Here is a 16,863-nt window from a genome sequence, read left to right as displayed (position 1 = left end):
TTACCGTATCCAGTGTGACCGAGCACTTCCATCTGATTGCCAGTAGGATGTTGTTTCACCATTTGTCATCTTAATGATGTCGGACGTGTTTGATGAGGTCTCTATGTGATTATAGCATTTTGTTATGGATTTGAATCTCAAAGCTTCATCATCTCCAGTTAAAATTGCTGGACATTCTATTAAAGAGAGAGCAATTAATCCCATTTCAAGTGTAAATAAAAACAATAAAGGGTGATTATTATAAACATACAAATACAACAAATACATTAATGCCAACATAACTTATGTAGGATTAAAATGGACAGTACTCACTTTGAGAAATGATTATAAAATCTAGAAGTACGTGTAGTAAATCAACTTTGAAATATACTTTTAATTACTTATTTTACCTCTTTCCCTGTAATTTAAGTCTGAAGATTTAAGTCTGAAAACCCTATGGCCAAAAGTATGTGGAAACCCCTACTTATTATTGAGTTCAGGCGTTTCAGTCACCCCTATTGCTATTATGTGCATAAAATCCAGAAAGTAGCCATGAAATATCCATAGACATACATTGGCAGTACAAAGGTCCTTACTTAAGAGCTCAGTCACTTTAAACAAAGTACTATCATAGCATTCCACCTTTGCCACAAGTCAGAAATCCAAATGCAAATCACGCAAGCTCACAGAGTGGGGCTGTTGAGTGCTGAAGCACATAGCATGTCACCTATCATCTGTTGCAACACTCATTACAGAGTTACAAACTGCATCTGGAAGAAACATCAGCACTAGACCATTTTCTTATTGTACTATTTCTTGTGTACACCTATGTTTTTGGCACCTGCAAAACGAGTAAAACACATAGCTTAAGTCCATTCTAGAGTGGCAATCCACTTCTAGTTGAAATCTGAACATGGGCTATGATTGGGGGCTGCACACATATGCTATTGGTAAAAAGCTTTATGCTCCATGTTCAGATAAGGATCTGCAGTATTTTCCTGCTGCAGAGCGGACTTAAGCCATTTGTTTAATCCCTTTGTGAGGGTCAACCACATAGCTATATGCAAGTAATTGTGCAATAAGCAAATGCTCATTTAAACATTGGTTTGAATGTACTTATGTAAGGTGAGCACTGATTGTCTAAAATGCGAGTCTGTCAAAAGACAATTATAACTGTGTTGGTTATGCAAAACTGGGGAATAGGTAATAAAGGGATTATTTATCTTTTAAAAAACAAATATTCTGGTGTTGACTGTCCCTTTAAACATTGGTTTTAATGTGCTTATGTAAGGTACCCACGCAAATCATACCTTGGTTTTAATAGGCAAAGCACTTAGAAAATAGGTTAGCAGAAATACCCAAACAGGACAAAACCACACCATATTAAATACAAAAAGTAAGTAGTTTTTTGTGTCATTTTCTATAGTAAACAACAGAAAGCAGGCCATTATTTCCTAAATATTTCAGTCATTTTATGGTTTCACATTTTGCATCAATTGGGCAGCAATATCATTATCTCTACTAGGCCTGTGCATTTGACAACTTTGTTAGCTGAATTTGCACAGGCTCTTACAAAGAGCCGAAGGCCGCAAGCCAAATGCACAGGCCTAATCTCCACTGCACGGGTAAAAAGGGAACTCATAAGAATCATGGCATATGTATGAAGAAAGAAAAGGAAACATGGTGCAATATATTCAAAACCTCAATCAAATTACGTACTTACTTGTTCCAAAACAACATATGCTCTACTGTATGTGCTTTCGTAGAATACCAGGGTGGCAGTTACTACACATTTACTAACAAGTGTGAAAGTCTGTGTGGAACATAAGTTACACAAACCTAAAGAACACTTGGCTTTTAAAAGTTTGGATAGTTTGTAAATTTTTATTGTTATAATTTTAAATTAACGCATTTGTATTTTAACTCACTGCCACGCTTGCCTGAATAGATGGAGTAAGGATTACTTGTGAGGCGATGTATGAGCCTTTAAATCCTACAGCAAGCATATAAGATTGATCATATACTGCTCTGAAACATGTCAGTATATAGTTGGAGTGACAGTAATCTGACTGAAATTGGGAATATATAGTAATATGTATCCATTTCTTTCTCCTTACATGTACTGTGGTGGAGCCATTGAAGACATTTGGGGATACTAACTGTAGTAAACCCTAGTGTTACATAAAGCAGTTATGTATTGTGTTAATTCCCACAGTATTATAATTGATCACATTTATTTACATTTCTGGTTTTATATTTAGTGATTATTTCTCCCCAGTTTATATCACAATCATGAAAAGTCTAGTCAAAAAAACAGAATTTATGTTTACCTGATAAATTACTTTCTCCAACGGTGTGTCCGGTCCACGGCGTCATCCTTACTTGTGGGATATTCTCTTCCCCAACAGGAAATGGCAAAGAGCCCAGCAAAGCTGGTCACATGATCCCTCCTAGGCTCCGCCTACCCCAGTCATTCGACCGACGTTAAGGAGGAATATTTGCATAGGAGAAACCATATGATACCGTGGTGACTGTAGTTAAAGAAAATAAATTATCAGACCTGATTAAAAAACCAGGGCGGGCCGTGGACCGGACACACCGTTGGAGAAAGTAATTTATCAGGTAAACATAAATTCTGTTTTCTCCAACATAGGTGTGTCCGGTCCACGGCGTCATCCTTACTTGTGGGAACCAATACCAAAGCTTTAGGACACGGATGAAGGGAGGGAGCAAATCAGGTCACCTAAATGGAAGGCACCACGGCTTGCAAAACCTTTCTCCCAAAAATAGCCTCAGAAGAAGCAAAAGTATCAAACTTGTAAAATTTGGTAAAAGTGTGCAGTGAAGACCAAGTCGCTGCCCTACATATCTGATCAACAGAAGCCTCGTTCTTGAAGGCCCATGTGGAAGCCACAGCCCTAGTGGAAGGAGCTGTGATCCTTTCAGGAGGCTGCCGTCCGGCAGTCTCGTAAGCCAATCTGATGATGCTTTTAATCCAAAAGAGAGAGAGAGGTAGAAGTTGCTTTTTGACCTCTCCTTTTACCAGAATAAACAACAAACAAGGAAGATGTTTGTCTAAAATCCTTTGTAGCATCTAAATAGAATTTTAGAGCGCGAACAACATCCAAATTGTGCAACAAACGTTCCTTCTTCGAAACTGGTTTCGGACACAGAGAAGGCACGACTATCTCCTGGTTAATGTTTTTGTTAGAAACAACTTTTGGAAGAAAACCAGGTTTAGTACGTAAAACCACCTTATCTGCATGGAACACCAGATAAGGAGGAGAACACTGCAGAGCAGATAATTCTGAAACTCTTCTAGCAGAAGAAATTGCAACCAAAAACAAAACTTTCCAAGATAATAACTTAATATCAACGGAATGTAAGGGTTCAAACGGAACCCCCTGAAGAACTGAAAGAACTAAGTTGAGACTCCAAGGAGGAGTCAAAGGTTTGTAAACAGGCTTGATTCTAACCAGAGCCTGAACAAAGGCTTGAACATCTGGCACAGCTGCCAGCTTTTTGTGAAGTAACACAGACAAGGCAGAAATCTGTCCCATCAAGGAACTTGCAGATAATCCTTTTTCCAATCCTTCTCGAAGGAAGGATAGAATCTTAGGAATCTTAACCTTGTCCCAAGGGAATCCTTTAGATTCACACCAACAGATATATTTTTTCCAAATTTTGTGGTAAATTTTTCTAGTCACAGGCTTTCTGGCCTGAACAAGAGTATCAATAACAGAATCTGAGAACCCTCGCTTTGATAAGATCAAGCGTTCAATCTCCAAGCAGTCAGCTGGAGTGGGACCAGATTCGGATGTTCGAACGGACCTTGAACAAGAAGGTCTCGTCTCAAAGGTAGCTTCCATGGTGGAGCCGATGACATATTCACCAGATCTGCATACCAAGTCCTGCGTGGCCACGCAGGAGCTATCAAGATCACCGACGCCCTCTCCTGATTGATCCTGGCTACCAGCCTGGGGATGAGAGGAAACGGCGGGAATACATAAGCTAGTTTGAAGGTCCAAGGTGCTACTAGTGCATCTACTAGGGTCGCCTTGGGATCCCTGGATCTGGACCCGTAGCAAGGAACCTTGAAGTTCTGACGAGAGGCCATCAGATCCATGTCTGGAATGCCCCACAGTTGAGTGATTTGGGCAAAGATTTCCGGATGGAGTTCCCACTCCCCCGGATGCAATGTCTGACGACTCAGAAAATCCGCTTCCCAATTTTCCACTCCTGGGATGTGGATTGCAGACAGGTGGCAGGAGCGAGTCTCCGCCCATTGAATGATTTTGGTCACTTCTTCCATCGCCAGGGAACTCCTTGTTCTCCCCTGATGGTTGATGTACGCAACAGTCGTCATGTTGTCTGATTGAAACCGTATGAACTTGGCCCTCGCTAGCTGAGGCCAAGCCTTGAGAGCATTGAATATCGCTCTCAGTTCCAGAATATTTATCGGTAGAAGAGATTCTTCCCGAGACCAAAGACCCTGAGCTTTCAGGGATCCCCAGACCGCGCCCCAGCCCATCAGACTGGCGTCGGTCGTGACAATGACCCACTCTGGTCTGCGGGAGGTCACCCCTTGTGACAGGTTGTCCAGGGACAGCCACCAACGGAGTGAGTCTCTGGTCCTCTGATTTACTTGTATCTTCGGAGACAAGTCTGTATAGTCCCCATTCCACTGACTGAGCATACACAGTTGTAATGGTCTTAGATGAATGCGCGCAAAAGGAACTATGTCCATTGCCGCTACCATCAAACCTATCACTTCCATGCACTGCGCTATGGAAGGAAGAGGAACGGAATGAAGTATCCGACAAGAGTTTAGAAGTTTTGTTTTTCTGGTCTCTGTCAGAAAAATCCTCATTTCTAAGGAGTCTATTATTGTTCCCAAGAAGGGAACTCTTGTCGACGGAGATAGAGAACTCTTTTCCACGTTCACTTTCCATCCGTGAGATCTGAGAAAGGCCAGGACTATGTCCGTGTGAGCCTTTGCTTGAGGAAGGGACGACGCTTGAATTCCAAGTAAGGTACTACAGCAATGCCCCTTGGTCTTAGCACCGCCAGAAGGGACCCTAGTACCTTTGTGAAAATCCTTGGAGCAGTGGCTAATCCGAAAGGAAGCGCCACGAACTGGTAATGCTTGTCCAGGAATGCGAACCTTAGGAACCGATGATGTTCCTTGTGGATAGGAATATGTAGATACGCATCCTTTAAATCCACCGTGGTCAAGAATTGACCTTCCTGGATGGAAGGATTGTTCGAATGGTTTCCATTTTGGACGATGGAACCTTGAGAAACTTGTTTAGGATCTTGAGATCTAAGATTGGTCTGAACGTTCCCTCTTTTTTGGGAACTACGAACAGATTGGAGTCACTTCCAGAAGATAACCTTGGGAGACTATTTCTAGCGCCCAAGGATCCAGAACATCTCTTGCCCAAGCCTGAGTGAAGAGAGAGAGTCTGCCCCCCACCAAATCCGGTCCCGGATCGGGGGCCCGCATCTCATGCTGTCTTGGGAGCAGTGGCAGGTTTCTTGGCCTGCTTTCCTTTGTTCCAGCCTTGCATTGGTCTCCAGGCTGGATTGGCTTGAGAAGTATTACCCTCCTGCTTAGAGGACGTAGCACTTGGGGCTGGTCCGTTTCTGCGAAAGGGACGAAAATTAGGTTTATTTTTGGCCTTGAAAGACCTATCCTGAGGAAGGGCGTGGCCCTTGCCCCCAGTGATATCAGAGATAATCTCTTTCAAGTCAGGGCCAAACAGTGTTTTCCCCTTGAAAGGAATGTCAAGCAATTTGTTCTTGGAAGACGCATCCGCTGACCAAGATTTTAACCAAAGCGCTCTGCGCGCCACAATAGCAAACCCAGAATTTTTCGCCGCTAACCTAGCCAATTGCAAGGTGGCGTCTAGGGTGAAAGAATTAGCCAATTTAAGAGCACGAATTCTGTCCATAATCTCCTCATAAGAAGAAGAATTACTAATAATCGCCTTTTCTAGCTCATCGAACCAGAAACACGCGGCTGTAGTGACAGGGACAATGCATGCAATTGGTTGTAGAAGGTAACCTTGCTGAACAAACATCTTTTTTAGCAAACCTTCTAATTTTTTATCCATAGGATCTTGGAAAGCACAACTATCTTCTATGGGTATAGTGGTGCGCTTGTTTAGAGTAGAAACCGCCCCCTCGACCTTGGGGACTGTCTGCCATAAGTCCTTTCTGGGGTCGACTATAGGAAACAATTTTTTAAATATGGGGGGAGGTACGAAAGGTATACCGGGCCTGTCCCATTCTTTATTAACAATGTACGCCACCCGCTTGGGTATAGGAAAAGCTTCGGGGGGCCCCGGGGCCTCTAGGAACTTGTCCATTTTACATAGTGTTTCTGGAATGACCAGATAATCACAATCATCCAAATTGGATAACACCTCCTTAAGCAGAGCGCAGAGATGTTCCAACTTAAATTTAAAAGTAATCACATCAGGTTCAGCTTGTTGAGAAATTTTTCCTGAATCTGAAATTTCTCCCTCAGACAAAACCTCCCTGGCCCCCTCAGACTGGTGTAGGGGCCCTTCAGAAACAATATCATCAGCGTCCTCATGCTCTTCAGTATTTTCTAAAACAGAGCAGTCGCGCTTTCGCTGATAAGTGGGCATATTGGCTAAAATGTTTTTGATAGAATTATCCATTACAGCCGTTAAATGTTGCATAGTAAGGAGTATTGGCGCGCTAGATGTACTAGGGGCCTCCTGTATGGGCAAGACTGGTGTAGACGAAGGAGGGGATGATGCAGTACCATGCTTACTCCCCTCACTTGAGGAATCATCTTGGGCATCATTTTTTCTAAATTTTTTATGACATAAATCACATCTATTTAAATGAGAAGGAACCTTGGCTTCCCCACAGTCAGAACACAATCTATCTGGTAGTTCAGACATGTTAAACAGGCATAAACTTGATAACAAAGCACAAAAAACGTTTTAAAATAAAACCGTTACTGTCACTTTAAATTTTAAACTGAACACACTTTATTACTGCAATTGCGAAAAAGTATGAAGGAATTGTTCAAAATTCACCAAAATTTCACCACAGTGTCTTAAAGCCTTAAAAGTATTGCACACCAAATTTGGAAGCTTTAACCCTTAAAATAACGGAACCGGAGCCGTTTTTATATTTAACCCCTTTACAGTCCCTGGAATCTGCTTTGCTGAGACCCAACCAAGCCCAAAGGGGAATACGATACCAAATGATGCCTTCAGAAAGACTTTTCTATGTATCAGAGCTCCACACACATGCAGCTGCATGTCATGCTGTTCTCAAAAACAAGTGCGCCATACCGGCGCGAAAATGAGGCTCTGACTATGATTAGGGAAAGCCCCTATAGAATAAGGTGTCTAAAACAGTGCCTGCCGATATTATTTTACAAAAAATACCCAGATTAAATGATTCCTCAAGACTAAATATGTGTAAATATGAACGATTTAGCCCAGAAAATGTCTACAGTCTTAATAAGCCCTTGTGAAGCCCTTATTTACTGTCTGAATAAAAATGGCTTACCGGATCCCATAGGGAAAATGACAGCTTCCAGCATTACATCGTCTTGTTAGAATGTGTCATACCTCAAGCAGCAAAAGACTGCTCACTGTTCCCCCAACTGAAGTTAATTCCTCTCAACAGTCCTGTGTGGAACAGCCATGGATTTTAGTAACGGTTGCTAAAATCATTTTCCTCATACAAACAGAAATCTTCATCTCTTTTCTGTTTCAGAGTAAATAGTACATACCAGCACTATTTTAAAATAACAAACTCTTGATTGAATAATAAAAACTACAGTTAAACACTAAAAAACTCTAAGCCATCTCCGTGGAGATGTTGCCTGTACAACGGCAAAGAGAATGACTGGGGTAGGCGGAGCCTAGGAGGGATCATGTGACCAGCTTTGCTGGGCTCTTTGCCATTTCCTGTTGGGGAAGAGAATATCCCACAAGTAAGGATGACGCCGTGGACCGGACACACCTATGTTGGAGAAATAAACTTTCATGATTCAGATAGGGCATATAATTTTTAACAACTTTCCAATTGAGTTTTATCATCAATTTTGCTTTATTCTATTCTTAGTTGAAAGCTAAACCTAGGTAGGCTCATATGCAAGTTGCTTAGCCCTTGAAGGGCGCCTCTGAATGCATTTTGACATTTTTTCACAACTAGAGGGTGTAGACTATCCCTTTAACATGAAAACAGGGGTACTAATGGCACTACTAATGTGAAGGGTTACGGATTGCTTATCTATATCACTTAATTAGGTCTAAAAATATATAAGCAGGGGTGCTGTGTACTGGATATACACAAGACAAATATGTCAGTCAAAGTCGAAAATAACCTTTATTAGGATATTTAAAAATTCAGACATACACACAGAAAAACAACTCTAAAAACACAGGAAGTGGTAGGTTGTTAGTATATAAATGCACAAAAACAGTGTATGCCACTTCAAAGTTGGTACAAATTATACATGGTAAGATAGCTCTGGCCTAGGATGTCGGTTTTAATCCATAGTCAGGGTATATATCATGTATTGTAAAAATAGATATATAGGTCCAGGGGGTCTCATAAGAGAATAAATTCAGATCTATAATGCAAATAGATATTGCATATAAACAAAGGTAACACAATAATCCCAGGTGGTTGCGTCTATAAATTGCTATTATCATAGGTGAATTGCTTCCAAAGGCAGCCCTTAAAGCGACATGAAACCCACATTTTTTCTTTCGTGATTTAGAAAGAGCGTGTCATTTTAAACAACTTTCTCATTTTCTTCTATTATCTCATTTGCTTCATTCTCTTGATATCACTTGCTGAAAAGCATATCTAGATATGCTCAGTAGCTGCCGATTGGTTGCTGCACATAGAGGCCTTGTGTGATTGGCTCACACATGTGCCTTGCTATTTCTTCAACAAAGGATATCTAAAGAATTGAGCAAATTAGATAATAGAAGTAAATTGGAAAGTTGTTTAAAATTACATGCCCTATCTGAATCATTAAAGTTTAATTTTGACTAGACTGCCCCTTTAAGTATGCTGTTACTATTAGACTATATCATATATTTGATGATACTGCTAAATGCAGCATTTAGGATATTATAAATAAGTATAACGAAGAGTTAAAGCGATAAACTGTCAGTTGCAAAGACTAAGAGTAAATTGCTAGTCTAATTGCTAATAGTCTTAGATAACCACTGATGTAATAAATAATAATAAAAAGATTATTTTCAGTTTATAAGTCTTTAGTGTCTTTTCATCAATACTATTTATATCAGGATAAATAATTAGTTGGTAATGAAATAAGATGCGATCCAAGCTGTTGAATTTTTCTTAAATCCACTTTGATTGGACCTAAGTTAAAGGTGATCCAAGTGGAATATGACAACCTAGGAGGTGGAGCTATGAAGCCAATAAATACTTGCGCTTCACATTAATTTAATGTTTATTAAATAAGCATTTTTTTTAAATTAGCAGGAATATGTGTGATGGTTATTATTACTCTGAGCGACCGGATGCATAATAGTGATGACTACACGCAGCGTATACTAGCGCGTGGTAGATCATATAATTTAACATAGCTACTTAGCAAGCGTCAGTTACCGCTATCTACCGTATCTTAGCACATTTATGATACAGCTGTTTGCCATTCGTTTATGGGGGAATATAATTTAATCTTATGATAATACTATATCTGTAATACTGCCGCAAGTGAATTGTGTCTATTGCTAAATATACTGTGGTTCTAATGACAGGACGTGACTTTGATCATTTCGGTATACTAAACACTAGCAGCCTCTTGAGTATTTAACAAAGGATATAAACAGATACCGCTGACTTTTTTAGTGTTATGCCTTAAGTTATAACCAGCATTTCTACATCAGACGTAATTGCGCATTTATAGTGGATACAAGTATCTTGATACAAGGTATAATTTCAGGTTGATACTATACGAATATCATCTTATGACAATCATATTAACTTTATATGAATGTAACGATAGTGTTGCAATAAGTATCATTCATTTATACTACAGATTTAACGTACAAACATAACAACCTCAATCTGTACCTATACTATTTCATTACCCACTAATTATTTATCCTGATATAAATACTATTGATAAAAAGACACTAAAGACTTATTATAGACTGAAAATAATCTTTTTATTATTATTTATTACATCGGTGGCTAAGACTATTCGCAATTAGACTAGCAATTTACTTTTAGTCTTTGCAACTGACAGTTTATCGCTTTAACTCTTTGTTATACTTATAATATCCTAAATGCTGCATTTAGCAGTATCATCAAATATATGATATAGTCTAATAGTAACAGCATACTTAAGGGCTGCCTTTGGAAGCAATTCACCTAAGATAATATCAATTTATAGACGCAACCACCTGGGATTATTGTGTTACCTTTGTTTATATGCAATATCTATTTGCATTATAGATCTGAATTTATTCTCTTAGAGACCCCCTGGACCTATATATCTATTTTTACAATACATGATATATACCCTGACTATGGATTAAAACCGACATCCTAGGCCAGAGCTATCTTACCATGTATAATTTGTACCAACTTTGAAGTGGCATACACTGTTTTTGTGCATTTATATACTAACAACCTACCACTTCCTGTGTTTTTAGAGTTGTTTTTCTGTGTGTATGTCTGAATTTTTAAATATCCTAATAAAGGTTATATTTTAATTTTTAGTTTCCTCCTCCGTCCATCTATTTGACCACTAATCTTTCCAATAGGCCTTAAGGATAGTGAGTGCTACACACATGTACATAACCGTCAGCTTTGACTGACATATTTGTCTTGTGTATCCCTTTAAGATACCTGCTGGTAGATCTCAACCTACCTGTTGGAGACACATGGATTAGACCAAAACAAAAAACTTTAAAATGTGAAAAGGAAGAAAAAAAGCATGCATATAACAATTCTGTTTACCCTTCTCTATCTTCTGCAGCTTTTGTAAGTAGTCTTTAAGAACAGCAGAGCGCATGTTGCAGATGTTATTGCAGCACTCCAACACAGGGAACGGGATCACAGTGCTGGGGATGCGATTTCGATGTAAAAATCGCAACGTCTTTAAAGAATGTAAACTTAGTCGCTCCTTGGATTTGGAGAATATGTCAATGAAACCTAAAAAAGAATAACGGTTACCTCAGAAAATCCAACAGAAAAAAAAGTCTAACAAATTCTTAATTAGTTAATTTCGTTAGCTTTTCTTGGAAATAAATGCATTTTTAATGTAAAATGCTAGATTTTCCTACAAATATTGCAACAAAAACACACCATTTTAAACGTATATTTACATAAACAAAAACATCTGTAGTGTTCAATTCGGTTAAATATACTTACAATATCAAGAGGTAGCTGTTTAAAGTCAGATATTTAAGGGGATAGGAAAGTCAAAATTAAACTTGCATGATTCAGAGAGAGCATGTAATTTTAAGACACTTAAAATCACTTCCGTTTTCAAATGTACATTGTTTGCTTGGTATACATTGTTGAAAAAGAATATGTACGTATCCTACACAACTGTGAGCTAGCTGGTGATTGGTGCCTGCACACATTTGCCTCTTGTGATTGGCTCACTAGATGTGTTCAGCTATCTTCCAGTACTGCATTGCTGCTCCTTCAGCAAATGATAACAAGAGAATAGTTAGATAATAGAAAAAGTTGTTCAAAATTACATGCTCTATCGGAATCACATAATAAAAAACAGAATTTATGCTTACCTGATAAATTACTTTCTCTTGTGGTGTATCCAGTCCACGGATTCATCCTTTACTTGTGGGATATTCTCCTTCCTAACAGGAAGTGGCAAAGAGAGCACACAGCAGAGCTATCCATATAGCTCCCCCTCTAGCTCCACCCCCCAGTCATTCGACCGGAGGTTAGGAAGAAAAAGGAGAAACCATAGGGTGCAGTGGTGACTGTAGTTTAGGATACACCACAAGAGAAAGTAATTTATCAGGTAAGCATAAATTCGGTTTTCTCTTGTAAGGTGTATCCAGTCCACGGATTCATCCTTTACTTGTGGGATACCAATACCAAAGCTTTAGGACAAGGATGAAGGGAGGGAACAAGACAGGTACCTTAAACGGAAGGCACCACTGCTTGTAAAACCTTTCTCCCAAAAATAGCCTCCGAAGAAGCAAAAGTATCGAATTTGGAAAATTTGGAAAATTTGGAAAAAGTATGCAGCGAAGACCAAGTCGCTGCCTTACAAATCTGTTCAACAGAAGCCTCATTTTTCAAAGCCCATGTGGAAGCCACTGCTCTGGTAGAATGAGCAGTAATTGTTTCAGGAGGCTGCTGGCCAGCAGTCTCATAGGCCAGACGGATGATGCTTTTCAGCCAAAAGGAAAGAGAGGTAGCAGTCGCCTTCTGACCTCTCCTCTTACCAGAATAGATGACAAACAATGAAGTTGTTTGTCTGAAATCCTTAGTTGCTTGTAAATAGAACTTTAAAGCACGAACCACATCAAGATTGTGTAACAGACGTTCCTTCTTCGAAGAAGGATTAGGACACAGAGAAGGAACAACAATTTCCTGATTAATATTCTTATTAGACACAAACTTAGGAAGAAAACCGGGTTTGGTACGCAAAACTACCTTATCTGCGTGGAAAACCAAATAAGGTGAGTCACACTGCAAAGCAGATAACTCTGAAACTCTTCGAGCAGAAGAGATAGCTACCAAAAACAAAACTTTCAAAGATAAAAGCTTAATATCTATGGAATGTAAAGGTTCAAACGGAACCCCTTGCAGAACTGAAAGAACTAAATTCAGACTCCATGGCGGAGCCACAGGTCTATAAACAGGCTTGATTCTGACTAAAGCCTGACTAAAAGCTTGAACGACTGGTACCTCTGCCAGACGTTTGTGTAAAAGAATAGACAAAGCAGATATCTGTCCTTTAAAAGGGACTAGCTGATAATCCATTCTCCAATCCTTCTTGGAGAAAGGACAATATCCTGGGAATCCTAATCTTACTCCATGAGTAACCCTTGGATTCGCATCAACAAAGATATTTTCGCCAAATCTTATGGTAGATTTTCCTGATGACAGGCTTTCTGGCCTGAACCAGGGTATCGATAACCGACTCAGAGAAACCACGCTTAGATAGAATTAGGCGTTCAATCTCCAAGCAGTCAGACGCAGAGAAATTAGATTTGGATGTCTGAAAGGACCTTGAAGTAGAAGGTCCTGCCTCATTGGCAGAGTCCATGGTGGAACTGATGACATGTCCACTAGGTCTGCATACCAGGTCCTGCGTGGCCACGCAGGCGCTATTAGAATCACTGACGCCCTCTCCTGCTTGATTCTGGCCACCAGACGAGGAAGGAGAGGAAACGGTGGAAACACATAGGCCAGATTGAAGGACCAAGGCGCTGCTAGAGCATCTATCAACGCCGCCTGGGGATCCCGGGACCTGGACCCATAAAGAGGAAGTTTGGCATTCTGACGGGACGCCATCAGATCCAATTCTAGAGTTCCCACTCCCCCGGATGAAAAGTCTGACGACTTAGAAAATCCGCTTCCCAGTTGTCTACTCCTGGGATGTGAATTGCTGAGAGGTGGCAAGAGTGATCCTCCGCCCACCTGATTATTTTGGTTACTTACATCATTGCTAGGGGACTCCTTGTTCCCCCTTGATGGTTGATGTAAGCTACAGTTGTGATGTTGTCCGACTCAAATCTGATGAATTTGGCCGCAGCTAGCTGAGGCCATGCCTGAAGAGCATTGAATATCGCCCTCAGTTCCAGAATGTTTATCGGGAGAAGAGCTTCTTCCCGAGACCATAAGCCCTGAGCTTTCAGGGAGTCCCAGACAGCACCCCAGCCCAACAGACTGGCGTCGGTCGTTACGATGATCCACTCTGGTCTGAGGAAACACATTCCCTGAGCCAGGTGATTCTGAGACAACCACCAGAGAAGAGAATCTCTGGTCCCCTGGTCCAACTGTATTTGAGGAGACAAATCTGCATAATCCCCATTCCACTGTTTGAGCATGCATATTTGCAGTGGTCTGAGGTGTATCAGTGCAAAAGGGACTATGTCCATTGCCGCTACCATTAATCCGATTGTCTCCATGCACTGAGCTACAGGTGGCCGAGGAATGGAATGAAGAGCTCGGCAAGTAGTTAAGAGTTTTAACTTTCTGACCTCCGTCAGAAATATTTTCATTTCTACCGAGTCTATTAGTGTTCCTAGGAAGGGAACTCTTGTGAGGGGGGAGAGAGAACTCTTTTTGATGTTCACCTTCCACCCGTGAGACCTCAGAAAGGCCACTACAATTTCCGTGTGAGACTTGGCTCTTTGGAAAGCTGATGCCTGAATTAAGATGTCATCTAGATAAGGCGCCACTGCTATGCCCCGTGGCCTTAGCACCGCCAGGAGGGACCCTAGCACCTTTGTGAAAATTCTGGGAGCAGTGGCCAACCCGAAAGGGAGAGCCACAAACTGATAATGCTTGTCCAGAAAAGCAAACCTGAGAAACTGGTGATGATCTTTGTGGATAGGAATGTGTAAATACGCATCCTTTAGATCCACGGTAGTCATATATTGACCCTCCTGGATCATTGGTAAGATTGTTCGAATGGTCTCCATCTTGAATGATGGGACTCTAAGGAATTTGTTTAGAATTTTGAGATCCAGGATTGGTCGGAAAGTTCCTTCTTTTTTGGGAACCACAAACAGGTTTGAGTAAAACCCCAGCCCTTGTTCCGCAATTAGAACTGGGTGGATCACTCCCATTGTATGTAGGTCTACACAGCGTAAGAACGCCTCTTTCTTTGTCGTGTCTGTAGACAGACGAGAAATATGGAACCTTCCCCTTGGAGGGGAGTCCTTGAATTCTATAAGATATCCCTGGGATACAATCTCTAAGGCCCAGGGATCACGTACGTCTCTTGCCCAGGCCTGAGCGAAGAGAGAGAGTCTGCCCCCTACTAGATCCGGTCCCGGATCGGGGGCTACCCCTTCATGCTGTCTTGGGGGCAGCTGCAGGCTTCTTGGCCTGTTTACCCTTGTTCCAGCCCTGGTAAGGTTTCCAGGCTGCCCTGGGTTGTGAAGTGTTACCCTCTTGCTTCGCAGCAGGGGAGGATGAAGCGAGAACGCTCCTGAAATTTCGAAAGGAACGAAAATTATTTTGTTTGTTCTTTGTCTTAAAGGATTTGTCCTGAGGGAGAGCATGGCCTTTCCCCCCAGTGATTTCTGAGATAATCTCTTTCAATTCAGGCCCGAAAAGGGTCTTTCCTTTGAAAGGGATGTTCAGCAGTTTGGATTTTGACGACACATCGGCCGACCAAGACTTGAGCCATAGCGCCCTGCGCGCCAGAATGGCAAAACCTGAATTCTTTGCTGCTAACTTAGCTAGTTGGAAAGCAGCATCTGTGATAAAAGAGTTATCCAGCTTAAGAGCCTCAATTCTGTCCATAATATCCTCATATGAGGTCTCCGTCTGGAGCGCATCTTCCAGCGCCTCGAACCAGAAAGCATCTGCAGTAGTTACAGGAACAATGCATGCTATAGGTTGGAGAAGAAAACCTTGATGAACAAAAATTTTCTTAAGTAGACCCTCTAATTTTTTATCCATAGGGTTTATCCATAGGGTCTTTAAAAGCACAACTGTCCTCAATTGGTATGGTTGTGCGTTTAGCAAGTGAAGAAACAGCCCCCTCCACCTTAGGGACCGTCTGCCACGAGTCCCGCGTGGTGTCAGATATGGGGAACATTTTCTTAAAAACAGGAGGGGGAACAAACGGAATACCTTGTTTATCCCACTCCCTAGTTACTATATCCGCAATCCTCTTAGGGACCGAGAACACATCAGTGTAAACAGGAACTTCTAGGTACTTGTCCATTTTACAGAATTTCTCTGGGACCAGCATAGGTTCACAGTCATCCAGAGTAACTAATACCTCCCTGAGTAATAAGCAGAGGTGTTCTAGTTTAAATTTAAATGTCAACGTATCTGAGTGTGTCTGAGGAGCAACCTTTCCCGAATCGGAAACTTCTCCCTCAGACAGCACATCCCTCGCCCCCATTTCAGAGCGTTGTGAGTGTATATCGGATACGGCTACTGAAGCGTCAGAATGCTTATAATCTGTTCTTAAAACAGAGCTATCTCCTATCTATTAGGGAAGGTACAGTTGACACATATAATCCCATTTAGATTACCCATTAGGGACAGGAGGCACATCTTCACATTTAACAGCTACTCAGGGATTTTATTTCCTCCACAGGTTATACACCTGTTTCTACTTATGGCCTTATATTATCGCTCTTCTTGGGCTGGTATTATACCTCCATGCCCTGTAGCCTAAAAGTGTCTTCGCATTTACTTATAGTTTTATCCCTCTGTTACCCTTACACTGACACATTTATTATCATATGTTGAAAGCCCAAAAGTGGCAATGTTCTTATGATTTTGTATTTACTCCAGGGACCTGAGTGTCCTATTCAGACTTTGACTCTGTTGACTTGTGTGCATCTGTACATTATCTCACCTGTTTGTGTCCATTTGAGCAGGGGTCCTGCGTGTCCCCAATTGTTACTCTTATTTTGAAAACTAAATTAAAAAAAAAAAAAAAAAAAAAAACAGAGCTATCACGCTTTGCAGGTAACACGGGCAGCTTAGATAAAAATACTGAGGGTATTATCCATAACTGCCGCCAAATCTTGAAAGGTAAAAGAGTTAGACGCGCTAGAGGTGCTAGGCATCGCTTGAGCGGGCGTAACTGGTTGTGACACTTGGGGAGAGGTCAACGGGCTAACCTCATTACATTCTGTCTGAGAATTATCTTGGGCCACATTTTTA

The 16,863-nt window shown here is 41.0% G+C and overlaps 1 protein-coding gene across 1 annotated transcript in view; it reads right to left on the bottom strand.

Annotated features, from left to right (window-relative positions):
- ZZEF1 (zinc finger ZZ-type and EF-hand domain containing 1) overlaps positions 1-16,863 on the bottom strand; it is a gene marked incomplete in the record, with an annotated part of 722,361 nt that overhangs the window by 635,451 nt on the left and 70,047 nt on the right. Inside the window, 2 exon segments of the mRNA XM_053707503.1 lie at positions 5-176; positions 10,981-11,175. Of these exon segments, the coding sequence (XP_053563478.1) occupies positions 5-176; positions 10,981-11,175 (367 nt within the window).

This window comes from Bombina bombina, chromosome 3 (assembly GCF_027579735.1).
Source record: "Bombina bombina isolate aBomBom1 chromosome 3, aBomBom1.pri, whole genome shotgun sequence".
NCBI lineage: Eukaryota > Metazoa > Chordata > Amphibia > Anura > Bombinatoridae > Bombina > Bombina bombina.
Note: the sequence above shows the minus strand (reverse complement) of the source record. Positions and strands in the feature narration are given on the sequence as shown.